The sequence below is a fragment of the Marmota monax genome, unplaced genomic scaffold (assembly GCF_021218885.2).
Source record: "Marmota monax isolate L192 unplaced genomic scaffold, Marmota_monax_Labrador192_F-V1.1 WCK01_AAM20220418_F8-fsc00008, whole genome shotgun sequence".
NCBI classification, from domain to species: domain Eukaryota; kingdom Metazoa; phylum Chordata; class Mammalia; order Rodentia; family Sciuridae; genus Marmota; species Marmota monax.
The window spans coordinates 11,635,654-11,656,391 of NW_026694432.1; the positions used below are offsets into that span (position 1 = coordinate 11,635,654).

The following is a 20,738-nucleotide window of genomic DNA, read 5'->3' on the forward strand; positions in this document are numbered from 1 at the left end:
TTGCCTTTACACTTAGAGTTTTCTTATTTCCTATTGCTTTTTCTTTAATAATGTTTGTTGTTGTTGTTGTTGATGATGGACCTTGATTTTATTTATTTATATGTGGTGCTGAGAATCGAACCTAGTGCCTCTCACATGCCAGGCAAGCACTCTACCACTGAGCTACAACCCCAGCCCTAATAGTGTTTTGAAAGAATAATACTGTCAGGAAGAGGGTAAGTGGTGGTCGACCCTGACCCCCATGTTAGAGCTGACAGTTCCCCCCACCAGTCCATGCAGTGCCAAGCTTATTGTTCCAGGAAGAGGCAGGAACACATGTAATTTTTATCTCTTCTGAGTGTGATCCAAAAGAGGTCCTAGAATTAATACAACAGGAAGGATGCTATTTTCAAAATGTGTTAGGCACTGTTTTAGGTTGACAGTTGATCTTTCTAATGACCCTATAAAGTAGGGTCTATTACAAACCCAAAATTTACAGATGGGGAAACCAAGGCACAGAGCTTCTCCCACTTTACATACCACAGTTTTATCTCTGTATAATTGGAGCCACTGTACTGCACAGATAAGTGTTTGATACTTGGGAGAGAAAAACTATGCTAAGTGGTCCCTTGTCTTCTTAAGGACATCTTGGGAAGGTGGTACTCATGCCCCTTGGATGCAGGTTTGCTCTTATAAAAGATCCTTAAAAACCGTATATGAGGTGCATGGTCAGCTTGCTTCTATTCAAAAATCTTACAAAATATAGTTATCTTATGGGGCCTTTTCCTTTGAGGTACGGCTTAGACTCCAAATTGATTTCCTCTTTACTGGTTCAAGGTTTGACTCTTTATTCTGAGGTTATTTTTTCTCCTATCCTTTTATGTAGCTGAAAATTCAAGTTGCTGCAAAGACTGTCTTCGAAGGCTTCACAGAGGGTGAGCTCACGTTCCAACCTACCTATAAGTATGACACCGGTTCAGATGACTGGGACACCAGGTAGGTCGGGGGTAAATTCAGTGGATTTAACAAATGGAAACCTGGGAATTCTGGGAAGCACATGCCCTCATGGACTTAAGAAGGACATAAATTTCCTCTCTTTCCCCATGTTTTCCACTCTGGTCAAACATTTTCTGTCAGTATCTGTTGATGAAGCAGCCAGCCTTCCCAAATATTTTCTTTTAACTGTCATAAGCTTTGCTCCATAATAAGTCTTTTTTTTTTTTTTAAATATTTTTTTCTGGTGTTGAGGATCAAACCCAGTGCCGCACACATGCTAGGCAAGTGCTCTACCTCTGAGCCACAACCCCAGCCCCATAATGTCTTGATACTGATTTACTTTTCATCCGAGCTTCGGGTGATGAGATAACTCCAATTAAGCTTGTTCTTGGTCATTACACAGTACTTAGAATCTTTTTATTAGTGCTTACTGTGTGCCACACACTATTTGAGACACGTTATTATCTCATTTAATCATCTCAACAACCTGCTGAGGTAGGTATTATTTATTATCATCATTGTATGAGATTGGGGTTGAGGCATAGAGAAATCAAAAAGCCTACCAAACAGGCAAGTGGTGGAGGCAGGACTTGAACTCAGGCAGTAGGAGTTCATCCTGTCCCCTTAACCACCGTCCTTGAAGGCCAGGCCTACTCTCATATCACCTTTTTACACTCTCCTAATCCCCACAGGAGGATGAAGAGCCTCTGATTCTCTAACCAGTCTGAACTGTGTTGGACTTTGAGCTTTCATAATTGCTTTGGATAATAACCCTGTTATTTGGATGCATGTTATTTCTTGGTGGGCCCAACTTGTTCTGCTGTCTTAGATCACTAGGCCACATGGATACAAAGTCTTTGCCTCATTGTTTCCTGCCTGAGCCAGAGCACTAGCCAGGCAGAGGACCCTGCTGTAGTTGCTGTGAGTTTCCCCAGCATGGACTTTGCATTTCAGTGAGAAGTGTCGTGCTCCTGCCTGGTGTGACCGGGTCCTCTGGAAAGGGAAGAACATCAATCAGCTGAGTTACCAGAGCCACATGGCCCTGAAAACCAGTGACCACAAGCCTGTCAGCTCTGTATTTGACATTGGGGTAGGTGGGCATTGATGCCTGTTATAATCTTTCTGTAGGGAATTTGTTTTCACATCAGGATTATGTTTTGTCTTTTTGGTCTCTACCACCACCCTTAATATGAGGAGGTGCCTTTTAAAATTTGTCTTAGTTTAATAATCGTTTTGGTATCATTCTGTGTATTTCCACATACTTGGAAGATTTGCTTTTTGGACTGTATTGTTCCAGACCTTTCTTTATTCATTTACAAATGAGTCTATCAGTATTCTTATACAACAAACAGGATATTTTTATTTTTCTCTTTTTTTTAGAAAAGAGTTCACATTGTACATATTGTTCTGAGAATATGTACATGTATCTTAGACAGTCTTTCCATATCGGTACAAGCAGAGCTACCTCATCATTTTAAAGGTTGAAAACTATTCCATAGTGTAGGTGAACCATAATGCATCAATGATCATTTAAGTTGTTGCCAAAACTTTGCTATTATATGCAGTGCTATAGTGAACATCCTTCACATATATTTTTGTATATGTGTGAGTATTTCTATAGAATGAAATGACATTAGAAAATTGTATTTTAGCTGGGCACAGTGGAATGTGCCTATAGTCACAGCTACTTGGGAGGCTAAGGCAGGAGGATTGCTTGAGCCCAGGGGTTCAAGGCCAGCATGGGCAACATAATAAGACCCCCATCTCGAAAGAGAAAAAAATTTGTGTTTTTTAAATTTTATTTTATTTATTTATACATACTAGGGATTGAACCTAGGGGCACTTTACCACTGAGCTACATCCCCATCCCTTTTTATTTTTTGAGAGAGTCTCTCTCTGTAAGTTGCTGAGAGTCTCACTAAGTTGCTATGGCTGGTTTCAAACTTGTGATCCTCCTTCCTCAGCCTTCCAAGTTGCTGGGATTGCAGGTATGTAGCACCATGCCCAGCTCAAACAGTTTTCATTCATTATCTATTGATATTTCTCTATCAGTGACTTCTGAGATGCTTTTAGTACCAATTTTCAAGGTATGGACAGAAGCATATCAAAATCTATGAGGATGTGTATAGTTTTGAGAAAAGTCAATATTATAATTAATTGTTACTGGAAAATGAAAAAAAATTATAATTCAAAATGCAGAAGAAAGAGCCTGACAAAAATCTTCCTGGCTGATAGAGCATGCGTTAAAAAAAGCCTGAGAGGGCTGGGATTGTGGCTCAACGGTAGAGCGCTCACCTCGCACAGGTGGGACCCAGGTTCGATCCTCAACACCGCATAAAAATAAGGGCATTGTGTTGTGTCCATCTACACCTAAAAAATAAATAAATATTAAAAACAAACAACAAAAAAAAAAGCCTGAGAAACACTGCTTTAAATCAGAGCTCTAGAAAAGTTTCCCACTGCTAGCCTGAGGGTGGCAGCAAGCAACATAGACCTGGGCACTGAACCTCTTTCCGCCAGGGGCCAGATGTGACAGAATTAGCTGCCAATTAATTAGCTTTTACTCCTGTGTTTTCTTTCTGCTATTCAGGAAGCAGGTGACTTTTTACCACAGCTTAAGGATCCTTCTAAGACTATTGCTAATTAGGTTTTTTGTTAATAAACTAAATTTATTTAGTTATTTACTGCTGTTTCTCAATGCTGTGAATGCCCTCTATCCAAAAAAGAGGAAGTGGGTAGAAGCCTTGGTACTTAGTTTCTGATGTTTCCCTTCCAGGTGAGGGTCATAAATGAAGAACTGTACCGGAAGACTCTGGAGGAAATTGTTCGCTCCCTGGATAAGATGGAAAATGCCAACATTCCGTCTGTGTGTCTCTCTAAGCGAGAGGTAGGAAAGACATGTTAAGAATATTAGTAATGGGCTCTTCTATTGCTAGTACTTGAATCTCCCTTTTCTACTAAAGCTTAGAATTTCTGGAGGCTGTTAGACTCTAGACTTCCTGGAGAGGCTGTTTCTAGATAAAGAAAGGCCGATGATGCTAGCTGAGAAGAGAGAGGTGTTGGCTTAGGTTATATTCATGTCCTCATCTTCTAAAGCAGAAGATGATCCCAAACGTGCATTGTTTGATTTTAGAATAACTCATGTGTGTTCTTGCAATGGAATTGTCTTTCTACTGATGCTTTAAGATTAAATCAATTCTGAATTTTTTTGTTTTTACATAGAAAAGTGATGCATAGAAAAGTGATGGGCAGTAGGGAAGTCCAATTAGATCTAAAGGTTTTTCATGAAAAGATTGCAGCATAGGTCTTTCAAAGTTGACCAAACCACACAGTCAATCAAATGGAGGCTATGGTAAAGGTACATTTAATGCTATAGATGTCCACCTACTTAGAAGGGTGAATTTTTGAAGCATATTTTGGAAATGGTTATGGATATAGAAGATATAAACTTTGATTCCTTTGGGAAATTTACATGTAAATTTATATGTACAACCTTGAGATTTTAGAGTTTTGGGTTAAACACAAATAACTGATCTTTAGTGGTAGCTGTGTCTTCTGATATAAATATCTAATGCAGAGACATTGAAAAGAGATGGTCCTTTATTTTCTTCCCAGGGTAAAGATTGTGTAGTTGGGTTGGCCAGGCAGGTGGCCAGGGAGAGGGTACTGGTTCTGACTTGTTGGGTGCTTGTTCTCAGTTCTGTTTTCAGAATGTGAAATACATGCAATTGCAAGTAGAGTCCTTTACAATTCATAATGGACAAGTACCCTGTCAGTTTGAATTCATCAACAAGCCTGGGGAAAACTCTTTCTGTAAGCAGTGGCTGAGTGCCAACCCCAGCAAAGGATTCCTCCTGCCAGGTAAAGTTTCTCTTCTTGGTTCCTGGTTTTTGGTTTGGGGAATGCCCTACCCTATTTTTGATCATTTTCCTAAAATAAACTTTTTGCTTCTGAGTGAAAATTTTATTTTAAATCCAATACTTGAACTCATCTATAAATAAAGTATAAAATGACAAGGAGCATGGATTCAGTTTTAAAAATATTTTCAGCCAGGCACATGTTTCATAATTTCTTAGAGTAGACATTGGATTACTGTAAAGAAGGTGCTGCTGCCAAGGAGCCGTTTCCCCTGTCTGTCTTGGTGTCATTAACTCCCAATGATCTGCTCTCAAGGAGAAAGATAATGGGGTAGTAATCCAGAAATTTATTCTGGTTCTCAAATGACTTCTCCTTTGCACCCTGCAAGTGGCTGTGATTTTAAGAAAGATTAAGGGTGCTTTGTGGACAATTCATAGGCTGATAAGTGCATCACATTTCTACTGGATCAGGTGTCTTCATCTTAGCTGACTCAGGGAAGGTTCTTTTATTCATGCCTTCTTGTTGATTTATAGGTGTTATTCAGTACTTGAGTTTTTTAGCATTTGTCAATTCAAATGCTTTTGTTTGTTGTTTTCATATTTCCAGTTGTTCTATGAACTTCTATTCTAGTGTCTCCTGAGTTCTGAGCACATAGATACTGGTTGTTGGTTGATATCTTTTATTTCCTTTTCCTAATTCTTTATGCCTTACTCTTTTCTCCCTATCTGTCCCCACCCTTTCCTCTTGGCCTTTCCCTAGCCAACATTATTCTTTTTCAATATTTCTGCAGATTCTGACATTGAGATTGAGTTGGAGCTCTTTGTAAATAAGACCACAGCTACAAAACTCAACTCAGGTGAAGACAAAATTGAGGACATTCTGGTTTTGCACTTGGAAGGGGGAAAAGATTACTTTTTGTCTGTGTCTGGGAACTACCTGCCCAGCTGTTTCGGGTCCCCCATTCATACACTGTGCTACATGAGGGAGCCAATCTTGGACCTGCCATTGGAAACTGTTAGTGAGCTGGTGAGTAACATGCTACAAGGAAACATCTAGAACTGTGTGGTGCAGCCAAGCCAAACAGGGTGTTCCAATGCCCACTTGCCTAGGGAATTAAGACTTCTTCAGCCTTCTAGAGCTTGCTTAGTGTGTCAGTTACATATTTTTGTGCATCAAGCCACCCCCAAATTAAAACAACAGTGAGTCATTGGTTTTTCTCCTGGTCTTGCCTAGACTCGCTTGGCCATCGTAATCAGGAGGCACCTGTGATGGTCAGAGGGTTGGCTGCTAATGTGGCCTCCCTCCCGGTCTTGGTGTTGGCTGCTGTCTGGGCCCCTCTCTCCACATGGCCTCTCATCATTCAGTGGGCTAACTCAGGCTTCTACACATGGTGACCAAAGCACGAGAGCAGATGGTATAAGGGGTTTGGTGGTATTAGCTCCAAACTCACATAGTACCAATTCTGCCATATTTTATGGGCCAGAGCAAGATGTGAAGCCAGCCCAGATTCTAGGGGCAGAGAAAGACTCAATCTCTTGATGGGAAAAGCTGCAAAATGTGGCTGTGTTTTTGGTTTTTTACATCTAGGAGATATCTCAGTCTATTCAGGCTGCTCTAACAGAACACCCTAGAATGGGTGGCCTGTCAACCACAGAAATTTACATCTTACATTCTGGAAGCTGAGAGGTCCAAAATAAAGACACCGACAGATTTTGTGTCTGGTGAAGGCCACTTCCTGATTCATAGAGAGCCATCTTCTCATGGAGTCCTCACATGGCACAGGATGTGAGGGAGATTTCTCGGATCTCCTGTAGGACACTAATCCCCTTCATAGCCACACAGTCCCAAATACTTAACCACATTCCCAAATCCTACCTCCAATTATGATCACATTGGTGATTAGGATTCAACATATGAATTGGGGGTAGGGGTTAAACATTCAGTATTTAACAGTATATTAGAGAAATAAATCCTAAGATAATGGAAGTTCCCTGACCCATGATCTTATTCATTTTTTAAAAAATCATTACCTGGTAGATTAGCATCTTAAACTAAATTTGCTGAGATCTAAAAGGCTCTTGTGGAGAGAATTCTAATACAAGTGAATTAGTTTGGGGCAGATTTATGGTAATATGTATGCTTTCTTTTCCCAATGCATTTTTTTTATTTAGGGACTCTTGAATTATCCTCTCCATTATATAGATGAAAACAGAGATCCAATCAAAGAGAGTGATTTGTCACAGGTCACATGGTGAGTCAACAGTGGACCTGGACCTTGGACTCAGATTTTTGGACTCCCAAGTGTGTGCTCTTTCCTTACCAGACCATACTGTCTTTCTGGTTCTAACAGTGAAATATTACAGGCATGATTTTTATCTAAGAAAATGGTGCATATTTTCACCTGATTCATTGAAACTGCTTGCCATAATCCTCTCCCAATTTTCAGAAGCCACCTTTTGTCCTACCTGATTTCATTTTTGCCTGTGCAGTGTTTGGTTAAAGGCATTGAAATGCTTCCCTCTTCCATGGGTTTGCTGTCCCCATATTGTGCATTCTACAAAGCCAGCCTGGCAGAGTTCCATTGTAGGTCACCTACCTTGTCATGATTTTTCTTTAATTTCAGACTCTGATGCCAGTGCAGACTGAAGATGATGGGAGCCGGTTAGAGAAACCCATGGAAATCCCCAAAGAGCTCTGGATGATGGTGGATTACCTATACCGAAATGCTATCCAGCAGGTAGGGTGTGGCTAAGCCGTCAGACCTGATTTGAAGTCAGACTGCCTTGAGGAAGACCATTATATCCAAGAACTTCTTGCATGGAAATGCAAGAAACTTGTGAAGAGCTGTTCTTCCCCCAGGGAATGAGTGAGAGGTTTTGTGCCTTGTTTCGCATCCTGGTGCAGTACGTGATTACACATAGTACTTGATTACCCCAGTGGAAGCAGCCTTGCACTGAACAATCTCCAGCACAGCATGTTCCTTTCCTAGGTCTCTAGGGTCCTCCAGCAACAAAGCCATATGAAGGCCTTCTGGGATGTCTCATTTGTGGGAAATTTCACCAACTTCTTGGAATGGGAGGCGCTAAATTGTTGAAAGTCCAGGCAGAGACAGAGGACCAAATGGAACCCCCATGAATCTGGAGGCCTGATTTCTAGACGAACTTGGGCAAGCTTCATGGGGTCAATTGGTCAGTTTGACTGACCTGTCTATATAGGTTCCACAGAAACCTACACAAATTGTAATCCCACAGCATACTTTTTTTTTTTGGCAGTTCTGGAGACCAAAGCCAGGGCCTCATACATATTAAGCCAAAACTTTACCACTAAGCTACATCCCTAGTCCAGCAACATACATTCTTATGATGTTCTGTTTTCACTTCACATTTGAATGTTGCAATATACCAAACACTGTTCTCAGTGTTTCGCTTCATTGCCTCATTGAATTCTTGTAATAGTTCTCAGATGAGGAGACAGATGCCCAGAAAGTGAATAAATTAGTTAAGGTTCTCGGGCTGATTAATAGGCAGGGTTAGGAATATGGCTGTAGAAGTTACATTTTTGAGTACTTTGCTAGTCTACCTTCTCGGGAGAACTTTTAAATGTAACTTTTGAGCAATACATTTAATACTGTTACTTTTAACACAGTTATATAATGTTAAATCAGTTTATAAAACATGAATGTAAAGTATCCTGAGACTATTGGAAATAACCTTTATTGACATAATCTTGTTGGTTCAGTGTTCTGAGGTACCTTTTTAGCTTTATCCATCTTACAGATGATATATTTTTTTCAGTGTGTCCCAACTTCCCCCTTAACCCCTTCATAACAAGGCAGGAAACAGCTACTTTTAAGTTTTCTCTTATGTTGGATCTTGTCTTGGATAGTGTGCCCTACCCATAGTTTTATAATAGATGCCTAAAGACCTATTGCACAACCATGTCTGAGAAGATGAATTAGCCACATCAACCTAAATCATATTGTCAACCAGGATGATTCAGAGATCTCTTGACACTGCTCCTTTTGTACTTTGATTTTCTGAGAAAGTAATTGTCCTGTGACTTTCTTCCTTCTTGCAGGAAGATCTATTTCAGCAGCCAGGCCTGAGATCAGAATTTGAACATATTAGGGACTGTCTGGATACTGGAATGATTGATAATCTCTGTATCCTTCAGATGTTCAGATCTGTGCATATATGTGTATGTGTGAAAATGAGTGAGAGCGGTGAGAAAAGGGTAAGAATATTTTTTTAAGGTTTGTAGTCTGAATCTGGGTCCTCAATCATCATATTTTTCTTTCTTAAAGTTTGCCTAGAAAAATTTTACAACCTTAAGCAACCAATATAGCAGGAAATTAGGAAGGCCTGGCTCACTTGACAGTGTGGCCCCTTCCAGATGTCAGGCTGACATCCTAGCTCTGAACAGAAAGCCTGATGAAGCAGTGCTAGCATGTACTTCTAGCATGTGCTGGCCCTGGGCCTTCTCCTAACCATGGGCAACATCACTACCTGTTCCTTAACGATGGGCCAAAAGCTGCTAGCAATCATTCTGTAGCTGAAGCCTTGCTGCTTTTCCTGGAGAGCCTGCCAGAGCCTGTCATCTGTTACAGTGCCTACCATAACTGCTTGGAGTGTTCTGGCAATTACACAGCAAGCAAACAGGTAAGGGGAAGCACTGAGCACCAGCATACACATGTTGCTAGCCCTAGGCAATGAGGCCTGATGAACAAAGTGGGCATAGTCGCTGAAGTCTTAGAAACTCAGTACCATGTCTTTCCTTCTCAGACCTGTTCTTCCTCTTGAGTCCTTTTTTCTTTTAATAGCATCACCCTTAATTTCAGTGACTCAGTCCCGAAACCTAAGTCATTTCTGACTCCTCCTTCTCCTCACCTCCCACATGCCTGGATCCATTGATCTATCACTCATCCTCTGTCTTCCGTTCTCATTCTGCCTACCTGGGTTCAGTTCCCTCATTCAGGCTCTCCCTCTGCTGACTTGTTTTGCATACTGTCATCCAAAGCATACAGTATTCTAAAGTTCTCCTTATGTTGGTAAAAAAAAAAAAAAAAAAAAACACAGTTAGCGGGGGTGGGGTTGTAATTCACATGTGAGCCACTGGGTTTGCTCCTCAGCACCACATAAAAATAAATAAATAAAATAAAGGTTTGCTCCTCAGCACCACATAAAAATAAATAAATAAAATAAAGGTATTCTGTCCATCTACAACTAAAAATATACATTAAAAAATCACACTTGGAATGTGGCATGTATATACAATGAAATATTACTCAGCAATAAAAGAGAATAAAATCATGGCATTTGCAGGTAAATGGATGAGTTAGAGAAGATAATGCTAAGTTAAGTTAGCCAGTCTCAAAAAACCAAATGCTGAATGTTTTCTTTGATATAAGGAGGCTGATTCATAGTGGGTTAGGGAGAGGGAACATGCGGGGAATAGATGAATTCTAGATAGGGCAGATGGGTTGGAAGGGAAGGGAGGGGATATGGGGTTAGAAATGATGTGTAATATGATGATCATTATTATCCAAAGTACATGTAAAAAGACACAAATTGGTGTGAATATACTTTGTATACAAACAAGGATATGAAAAATTGTGCTCTATATGTGTAATAAGAAATGTAATGCATTCTGCTGTCATATATAAATTAAAATAGCAGTATACAAAATAGAATTAAGGCAAAAATCATTAAATGCCACATACTGATTAATTTTATAGTTTTAAAAATAATATTCTGTAATGAATATTTAACAATTCAAACCTTTATATACTAAATACTACAACATTGAAATAACAAAATCAGGGCTGGGGTTGTGGCTCAGTGGTAGAGTGCTTGCCTAGCACATGCAGGGCCCAGGGTTCAATCCTCAGCACCATAAAAATAATAAATAAAGGTATTGTGTCCAACTACAACTAAAAAATAAGTATTAAAAAAAAGAAATAACAAAATCAGTAGAAAAGTGTCATGATGTGAATATTTGTGTCCCCATCCAATTCTTATGTCGAAATCCTAACCATGGAGATGATGGTATTAGAAAACTGGGCTTTGGGGAAATGATTAAATCACATGGGCAGCAATATGATTGGAATTGGTGTCCTGACAAAAGAAGAGTACTGAGAGCTAGCTAGTCCATCCCAAAATGTGAGAACACAGTGAGAAAGCACCATCTACGAGTCAGGAAACAGGCCCTCACTCAACACTGAATCTGCCAGTATCTTGATTTTGGACTTCTCGGTCTCTAGAACTCTAGGGAATAAAGTCCTATTATTTGTAAGCTTAAAAAAAAAAAAAAGTCATACTTGGTTCTCCACTGTCAATTATTTTCTTAAATATTCAAGACTTTCTGATTTAGCTAAACGGTTCAGTGTACAACAGGTATTGACAGAATAATCTAGAAAACTGGCCAGTAACAGAAGTTCCAGAGCATGACCCCACATCCACTGAATCAAAGTGACTTTTGATATCTATTTTATACAAACTCCCCAGCTGAGTCTGATGTATAGATAGCTTTTCATTGAATTCTAGCCTGAACAGCTGCTCCTATTAAAATGGTTATGCTCCTTCCAAGATTGACATATCAAGTGTTCTCTCAGCTTACCTTCTGTTTTCCTTTTTTTTTTCTTTACATTTTTTTCTATCCCACATTCCCTAGTCCTTACCTCTACAAATCCAATTTTGTCTTATATTCAGGACCCAACAAAATGTCTTTTATTCCTTTTTATTCTCCCTGAGAGCATGAAGTTAGAAATCTGACCTCTAAATTCATGTAGAGTTTGACTTGTGCTCTTTTTTGGTACTTATGCTAAGTGGTAAGGGATTATTTTTCTGTGCATAGTCTTATGCACATTCATGGATCACATACTCAGTTCTTGGAGTACAGTCACCAACTTGACAAATAATTGAATGAACAAAATGACAAATTCCAACTCTTCCTCTTTCAGGTTATTTCTACTCTTCCCACATTCCACAAAAATGTCTTCAACTACTTGATGGCGTTTTTGCAAGAATTGCTGAAAAATTCAGCAAAAAATCATTTGGATGAGAATATTCTAGGTAAGTGACCAAATGTCTGTGGCATCTCTGTAAACTGAGGATTCACTGTGAAGAAAAGAGATTGAGAAAGTTCCAAAGTACATTACAGTAGAATTAAAATTTCAAGTTTTGGCCAAAGTTTATATTGAAATAATTTTTTTTTAAGCAAAGACTGCTTTTGGGTACCCCTCCCCACTCCTAACAACACAAGAATATGTAGTCCTTATTTTGTTAATCATTTATTTTCTGTGTTTTTTCATGCAGCTAGCGTATTTGGCAGCTTACTGCTTCGAAACCCAGCTCAACACCAAAAGCCTGAAATAACAGAGAAAAAGAAGGCTCAAGAGTTTATTCACCAGTTCCTATGCAACCCACTCTGAGCCTTTCTGTCCCATCCCTTGTTTTACCCAGGGTAGCCAATTTCCAGCTCCACCTGTTGCAGCTCAAGAGACCCCTTAAAAACATTTGAGGTCATCTGGAAGCAAGAATGGCAGCTCCTGAGCCTAGACCTCCCCCCACCTGTGCCATCATTGATCAGCACACTCAGTGTAGAGCTGTGAAGACATGAGAGAAATCCACAATAATAAAACTGACGTTTGATGTTCAACTTAAGTTATTTAACACAAATAGATCTCTATTTTTTTTTAATTTAAAAAAAATTTTATACTTGTGCTCATTCAGCCTGCCTCCAGGGCACAGTCAATTCCTTCCCTGTAGCCTAGACTGAGCTCCTCAAGATCAGATGTTTGAACAAACTTTTGAAGTCCTGAAAAGACAATGAAATGGACATTAAGAATGTAGGTGGATGCTCCTGGATAAACAAGGTTTAGCCTCCTGAGATCCTTTCGTTGCCCAGTCTGAGGACATGTGAAAATACATATGGAACTTCTATCCCTTTCCTACTCGGATATAGTTCAATAATTCTGAGGCTGGCCACTCAGCTTCTGAGGGCAATACAGTGGCTTAAAAGTGCAAACACTGAAGAACTGAGTTTTCTGGTGAAACAGGTGGAATTTTCTAGGCCAGCAAGTCCTCCAAATTGTATATGAGCATAATCCCTCTCATATTTGTAATATATTTTAATGATAAACATTTTTAAACAGTGGTGGTTGTGTTATGCTTTTCTGTCTTGATGGTGACTGGACCCTTATGGCTTAAGCATTGAAACAGCTTATCAGGGGCTAAAGACATGTCTTGCAGTCTGGTGGATAACAGTCACTGCGCACATTTTTCAAGCAAGATAGTACAGCCATGGCCTGAACTCCTTGGCCCCTGATCTAGTGTCTAGGAGTTGTCCCACTCTGAATATCCTAGAGAAGTAGCTCATGGGAAAAACAAGCAGTGACTTCTGGGAAGATCTCACATCCAGATCTTACAGGCATTTAGAAAGGACAGGCGCATCACAGAAGCACTTGCAAAATTGCTTCTTGGGCACTGAAATGCTATAACTTCTTGGTAATTCTGTGAATTAGAGACAAGCCAGTAAGATGAATAAGAAAAGGAGTGGCCAGTAGGTGGCGTTGACTGGTCCAGGCACGAGAATCCCCTGAGGAGGAAAGTTGGGACTGCCAGCCTGGGCAGGAGTGGGAGCAGGCAGGAAATTGGGCGTCTCGTGAAAGCTTGTGAGAAGGGAAGAAGGGGCAGCGTTCCCTCTGGCTGTTTCTGGAATACTCCTAGCTCTGTCCCTTGGATCTGCTCCTCCTTTCTGGGACCCTCTGGCCCTGTTAACGAAGCTGGGTGATTAGGGGACGCTGGCGCCGTAGAGGAAGTCCAAGAACACCACAGCCTTGCAGGCTCGTCCCTTGAGGGCCCGAGTCCGGAATCTGGCGGCAAACTGGGGTTCCTGCAGTAGTGTCGCGAGCTGAGCTGAGGAAACTTGGGATTCGCGGTTGGCATCGCCCCCTTCCCTTACGCCGGGAACGGCCGGCTTAAAGCCCCCAGCGCCTCCCGGCGCCCGCACCAAGCCCGGGAGACGTCCGCTGCGCGCCGCCCCGCCCCCCACCCGCCAATTGGAAGCTCAGACTCGGCCCTCGGGCCGCTGAAGCCAAACTGCAGCGCCAGAGAGGGGCGGAGCCGCTGTCCCCTCCTTCCTCCGGAAAGCGGAAGCGGAAGTGACGTTAGGGGAAGGTGGGGGCAATCATGGTGCCGCTGGGGAGGGGAGAAGCTGCTGCCGCTGCTGTTGCCGGGAGCCGCGGAGGTAAAAGGCGAAACTGGACTCGGCTATGGCTGGGACTATTCGGGGGGCGAGGGACCTAGGCTTCCTCCTGAAGCAGTTCCCAGTAGAGACCCGTCCGCTCGCCGTAAGGACCCCACCCCTTCTCGGTTTCCATGGGGATGGGTATCCAGCCCCCCTTTCCTGTTTCCATGGAGACCCGGACCCTGCCCCTCTTCGTCCGGCTGGGAGCCCCCCGCTTGTCTTGGGGTTTTTCCGTGTAGTCCTGGACTGGGGGCTATCCCAGACAGGTTCCCTTTCTCAGCTTTCTCTCAAGGGTGCTCCGTTCGCACTCCTCTTTGGCTACCCTCAAAGCTGTGTGTCTTGTTTGTCCCGGACAGTTGGTTTCCGCTTTGCCGCCAGAGGTGCTGGGCAGTCCACTGGGTCCCTGGGAACTCTCATCTCTTCTCTCAGATGAAGCGAAACGTGCATCTATGGGGTTGCGTAAGCTAGAGCAAGGGGTCGGGCCGGTTCCTCCCGGATTAGATCCCTTGACCTGTCTCTGGTAACTACCTCTCCGGTCGCCTCACTACGTAAAGGCTCACTTTCTAACCCTCAGCAGAAGAGAACGATAAAGTGCAAAGCTGGACTGAAAACTAAGTGATGTACTGATTATTTTAAAAGTCTCTGTTCTGCCTGCGGAACCCACATTTATAGAACCTGTGTGTTTGCCAGTGAAGGAAGAATCACTATTCCAGTCCATGAAAGCTTCAGATTTGATATTTTCACCAAGAGAGCGTGTCTTCCCAGGAGACACTGTCTTTTTAAGAGAGAATATCTACATGTCTTTCATTCATTTAAATGGCATTTCTTGAACTCCAGGAAGTGTCATGTAATATGCTAAGTACATTCCCTCCCAGCAGAGAGCCCACTATACAAGCATATCTTCTGGTTCATACCTTATTGTATTGTGAGATAAATAATTAAAGTGATCTTCATTAGATGTGCCTTTTTGGGGTTTAGCCCTTCCATCCAGAAGCTGAAACACTTGTTCTAGGAAGGAGGGAAGGAATTCTCACTTGTTCCTCTACTATTTGTCAGGTATTGTGCTTTGCATACATTATCTGTTTTATTTCTCATAATAACTTTGAGAGAACAGAAATTACTAGTTCCATCTTACATATAAGAAAAATGAGCACTGAAAAATTACGCAAGTAGTAAGGGCAAAGCTGGGATCTGTTGCTGAATAAATAGGTCCAAAGCCTTGCTCTTTCCATCATAGACTACATGAGGCCCTGAACTGCCTCAAGGTGTGATTTGGGGGATATTGAGTGGGGAATTCCTTACTTTAAGATTTATAGCAACACAGTATTGAAGCAGCCACTGTTCTGTTTGCTTCTTTAGGTATTTTGAACAGTCTTCAAATTGATTGACAAAAAAGCACACTTAGGAAGTCGCATGAACTCTGCTACTATTCCTTCAATTCTGAGGGGGGAAAACTATTGCTTTCCATAAAAAATGACTTGGCTGTCTTAAGTTAAAATTTTAGAACTTATTTCCAAGGAAGATGATTTTTCATTTGCTTTGATTTGCTCTTTAAATGAGAGGAAAAATGAGTCCTAAGGTTGCTGAGGATGGTAGAAGGAGGGTCTTGTGGTGTGGCTCTAACTCTGGTTTTGTCTGTTGCAGAAAGCTCATTATCTTTCCATTTCTCACAATTGGGCTGAGTACGACTGAACCATGGGGGAACACAGTCCAGACGACAACATCATCTTCTTTGAGGCAGAGGAAGATGACCTGACCCCCGATGACAAGATGCTCAGGTTTGTGGATACCAACGGACTGGTGCCTTCCTCATCTGGAACTGTTTATGATAGGACCACTGTTCTTATTGAGCAGGACCCTGGCACTTTGGAAGATGAAGATGACGATGGACAGTGTGGAGAACACTTGCCTTTTTTAGTAGGGGGTGAAGAGGGCTTCCACCTAATAGATCAGGAAGCAATGTCCCAGGGTTACGTGCAACACATTATCTCACCAGATCAAATTCATTTGACTATAAACCCTGGTTCCACACCCATGCCAAGAAATATTGAAGGTGCAACCCTTACTCTACAGTCGGAATGTCCGGAAACAAAACGTAAAGAAGTAAGTAAAGCAGTGGGTGAGGGCCCATTTTGGCTTTGGGGCAACTCCTTACACAACTCTTGTTGGTGGTTTTAACAGGGGAGTAAAGGAGACCCTGTGCTTAGAGCCTGTAATGGTTTTGCCTTTCAACAGTATGCCTCATGTTTGTTCTGTCTGCTTCCTAGAACTTTTGGATTGTATAGCTACATTGAAATTTAGGAATACTAAATAATAATATTTCAAATTTTCTTTCCCAAATCATAAATAAAATAAAAATTTTACTGAAGTAAATCCATGTTTCACATGATAGAATAACTAAATTTGGCATATCTGATAGTGCGTTAACTAGATTTGGCTCATCTCTGGGTTGTTTATAAATGGTATGTTTTGGAGATGAGTATCTACTGGAATATGCTTTATTAACTTAGAGAATGTTTAATGAATAATAAAGGCTAGCTTAATTATATTAGAAATTCAGACAAGACAGCAAATGAGAGTAGGTTACCTAAACAAAGTTGTCATGTTTATACCTAGGTAATGTGAGGTAATGAATGTCAGGATGCTTTGAAAATTGTAAAGCATTTTTTTACAATTTGTACTAGTGGTGATGATAAGTGGAATAAAAGATATGGTTTAAAGGTGCTAAGCTGGTCTCAGTGGCTCATGTCTATAATTCTGGCAACACTGGAGGCTTAGGCAAGAGGAATGCAAGTTCAAGTCTAGCCTCTGCAACTTAGCAAGAACCTACCTCAAACACAAATGGGGATGTAGCTCAGAGGTAAAGTGCCATGGGTTCAAGTCTCAGTGCCATTAAAATAATAATAATAATAATAATAATAATAATATATGTATGTATGGTTAAAAAAAACTAAACTTTATCCAGAAACTATTAATTTAATTGGTTGATTAAAATAAATAGATCACTGATAGTTGCAGTGCTGGGTGCTAAACGTAAGATGCTACCATGAAGAAATACAGTAAATTATTTAAGAAAACATTTTTTCTTTTTTGCCATAATTAAGTTCTTGAAATTACATGTGGCTTATACATATAGCTTATTCATAGTATTTGGCTTTTCCTTGTCTAGATTTAAGATCTCAGAGCTAGAAGGAACCTTAGAGAGACCATTTTGTCCTACCTCCTGCCCTATGCAGGAATCTCTCGATAACATTTCTGATATCGGTTCATTGGTTTGTGCTTCACACTTCCAGAATGACAAAAGCATGGTCTTTCACAGCTCAGCCCAGTACATGTGCTGGCCACTTTGATTGTTAGAAAGCTTTTGCTTCTATAGAACCAAAATCTGCCTTCTTGCAGGTGCTACAGACTAGTTCTAGGTCTGCCTTCCTGAATAATCTTCCTGTCTCAGGACAGCCAGTTAGATCATGTAAAGATCATGGGTTTCTCTTCATCTCTTGTTCAGGCCAACCATTTCCATTTAGTTAAATATATCCCTCTTGCAACATTTTCCCCCAGTTTGTCATTGGCCTTGTCACCTTTAATTGAATGAACTCCAGTTTTCCAAAGTCCTTTTAAAATCCAGAGTGTGAGTCAACTAGCATTGAATCCTCTATGGCTCTTATCTCTTAATCTGGACATTGTACTATGGTTACTATGTAGTCTATATTATTGGCAACAAAATCTTAACTGTTAGCTTGTACTTGGAAAGCTGTGGAATAGTGGTTCTCAACTGGGGCAGTTTTGCCACCTGGGATACATTTGGTAATATCTGGAGACATTTTTGATTCACTCTGGGGAGGTACCCTGGAATCTAATGGATAGAGGCTAATGATGCTGTTGAACATTTTACAGTGCATAGAACAGTTCCATGCAATAAAGAAGTTCCTGGCCCAAAATGTTAACAGTGCTCAGATAGAGAAACCTTTGCTCTGTATCATTCTCTTGAGTGCAGATAGATATGGAGGCCTCCATATCAGCTATAAGAACAGCACCCTACTATGTTTGTTCTTACTGGTTTTAACCCAGTAATTGAACTTCTAAGAGTTTATTTCAATTCAGCAAACAGTTATAAAGCAAGGTGCTGTTATGCTCTGTGGGGTTGCAGATGATTGTGATGATTTACAATATAGAAGTAGAAATATATTTATGACAGTCATTGCAACATTAGGTATAATGTGGTAAATGTGAAGGAGAGGTGCAGATATCGCATTGGGAGCACAGAGAAGTTCACCTTTGGGATCAGGCAAGTTTTCTAGAAAAAAAGGTGTCATTTAAGCTCTTCTTAAACAAGGTATACAATTAATGGGGAATGCAAGGAAAATTCCTTTCAAGAGATGAGAATGGCATGAACAAATAAAAGGAGGTGGAAAATTCAGACCATTTTCAGGGAATAGCCAGTTATCTGTGAGAACAAAGGTTAGTATATCTTTTTTTGTAAGAAGCTAAATAGTAAATATTCCAGGCTTTGCAGGCTATTTTGTCTCTCTGTAACTATTCAACTCTTCCATTGTAGCACAAAAGGACCCTTAGATAATACATAAGTGAATGAGCATGACTGTGTTTTGTTGTTGTTTTTGTTTTTTGTTTTGGTACTTGGGATTGAACCCAGAGTTGCTGTACCATTGAGTTACATCCCCAGCCCTTTTTATTTTTTATTTGGAGACAGGGTCTTGCCAAGTCACTGAGGGTGGCCTCCAACTTGTGATCCTCCTGCCTCATCCTTCCAGGTTGCTGGGATTACAGGTGTGCACCATTGCACCCAGCTTGACTGTGTTCTGATAAAACTTTACAAAAACAGGCAAATGGGCTGGATTTGGCACACTGGCTGTGGAAGATAGGGAATAGAGAAGATAAGGATGGAAAGATAAAATCCAAATCTGGAAGGCAGTGGTAGCATGCCAAAGGTTTGTACTGTATTCTGAAAATATTGGAAAACCATTGGAGGTATGTGAGCCAGGAAGTGATGTGGTTAGAGTAACATTTTAGAAAGAGTGTTCTGAGGCATACTTAGTGTCCAGTTAGGAGACGCTTGTAGCATAGGTTTGGGGTTTCATTTAATTCTGATGAGGGAAAAAAATTTAATAGTTATTTTTAAAGAGAGATGAGAGAACTTGGTATGGTATTAGAGTTTGAATAATGAGCCATGAGTTGGGTGTGATTCAAAGGCTTTGATCATGTTGATTAAAAAGATTCGGCCATTTTTTCAAGTGTGTTGAATTTCCTCTGTATCTTAGTAGAGCTGATTGATGGATCTGGAGAAGAGTGGTGTCAAGTTCTCTGTGGTAGATACTCTAACCAAGGTATATTCATATTCATACTCAGATTGTGTGATTGCTGAAGAGAAAGTGGCTGACTCTGCTCTCCACCCTCTACCCCGCTCCCCTATAAATGGTGATTCCATTAATGGGAATCAAGATAGGAAGAGGAAAAGGTTTAGTGGGGAAATTGATGAGTTCAGTTGGAGTGATGTAGTCCTTGGAGATGAGTAATAAGAGTAAGTTAAAAGCCCATTGAAAATGTGGGTTCAAAGTAAGGAGTTGGTGTGGAATTATTTCAAACTGTGGACAGTTTATTCAAGGGAGAAGTAAGAGTTGGTCTGAGAATTTAAAGACTGGAAAGAGAAAGAGGAACCAGAGAACATTGCTGTAGCCCGAGATAGTGCAGTGCAGTGTATGGAAGTAGAGGGAAGAAAGGTGAGTATTCCTATGTGACCTTCTCAGAGGGATTGAGGAAACAAGGCCCTGTTTTGCCAGTTGTGTATTAGTCATTCATGTCATAAGGATGTTTTCGGTAGAGCACTGAGCTGAAGCCAGAGTTTGAGTGATGAAGAAAGTAAGTGGGTGATGAAGAAACAGGAGGCAGGAAGTAAGTATCAAGTTTTTTTTTTTTTTTTTTTTAAGTTTGATAGTTGACAGAAGTATGGTGAGGCAATAGTAGCTCAGGGGAACTGAGCCTTTTTGTTTGTTTGTTTTAACCATAGTAAGTTTGAGCATGATTTAGGACTTAACTTTTGGCCATCCTCAGTTAATAATTACTATATGAGAATATTTCATGATTAAATGTTTGGAAAACATTAAATTAAACTAAGACAGAAATCTATTACAGTACTTTTCAGAACCTTTGATGTGCTTTTAAAGAAAGAATGTAGAATTTTCCAACTGTTATAAACTTGTGAAGCCATTTTTCAGGACTTGTTTTCAGGGTTCAGCGGAGAACATTTTGAGAAATGCTGACCTAGGCAAAAGAGAAGATGATAGGAGGGAATGATAAAGCAGTGATCGTTAGCTATCATTTTCTCATTCTGTACTATTTGCAGATTTTGTTTATTCCATTTGCAAACCTGGTTTGTCATTTGTGTCTTCAGGTCATTGATAATCATGTTGAACAGGACAGGGTCAAGGATATCATCATGAGTACTTTGTTTAGTTTACTGTGGATTCAGTTCGATCAATGATACCTGTGTGGAAAAATAGGTAGGTGTGGGATTGGATGGGGATTGAGGAAGAAGCATCAATGGCTTTAGTTTTGGAAAATCTTACTTAATGACCAGACATTCAAAACATTTGCCTTTTTGAAGTGCCATCTTACCTTAGCTTATGATTTGACAGTGATTTTAT

At 40.6% G+C, this 20,738-nt stretch overlaps 2 protein-coding genes across 9 annotated transcripts in view; both read left to right on the forward strand.

Moving 5' to 3' along the window:
* Window positions 1-12,987, forward strand: part of Inpp5b (inositol polyphosphate-5-phosphatase B) — a 54,341-nt gene extending 41,354 nt beyond the window's left edge. For all 8 annotated transcript variants that reach the window (XM_046468993.1, XM_046468996.1, XM_058570893.1 and 5 more), the window contains 10 exons: window positions 866-975; window positions 1,930-2,065; window positions 3,752-3,862; window positions 4,674-4,836; window positions 5,624-5,859; window positions 7,457-7,570; window positions 8,911-8,995; window positions 9,364-9,491; window positions 11,792-11,903; window positions 12,147-12,987. In XM_046468993.1, the coding sequence (XP_046324949.1) occupies window positions 866-975; window positions 1,930-2,065; window positions 3,752-3,862; window positions 4,674-4,836; window positions 5,624-5,859; window positions 7,457-7,570; window positions 8,911-8,995; window positions 9,364-9,491; window positions 11,792-11,903; window positions 12,147-12,262 (1,311 nt within the window). In that variant the 3' untranslated portion in view covers window positions 12,263-12,987. The remainder of the gene's footprint in view (window positions 1-865; window positions 976-1,929; window positions 2,066-3,751; window positions 3,863-4,673; window positions 4,837-5,623; window positions 5,860-7,456; window positions 7,571-8,910; window positions 8,996-9,363; window positions 9,492-11,791; window positions 11,904-12,146) is intronic.
* Window positions 12,988-13,979: 992 nt separating this feature from the next.
* Mtf1 (metal regulatory transcription factor 1) overlaps window positions 13,980-20,738 on the forward strand; it is a 45,035-nt gene continuing 38,276 nt past the window's right edge. The window contains exons 1-2 of the mRNA XM_046469000.2: window positions 13,980-14,079; window positions 15,724-16,182. Coding sequence (XP_046324956.1) covers window positions 15,775-16,182 — 408 coding nt within the window. The 5' untranslated portion in view covers window positions 13,980-14,079; window positions 15,724-15,774. The remainder of the gene's footprint in view (window positions 14,080-15,723; window positions 16,183-20,738) is intronic.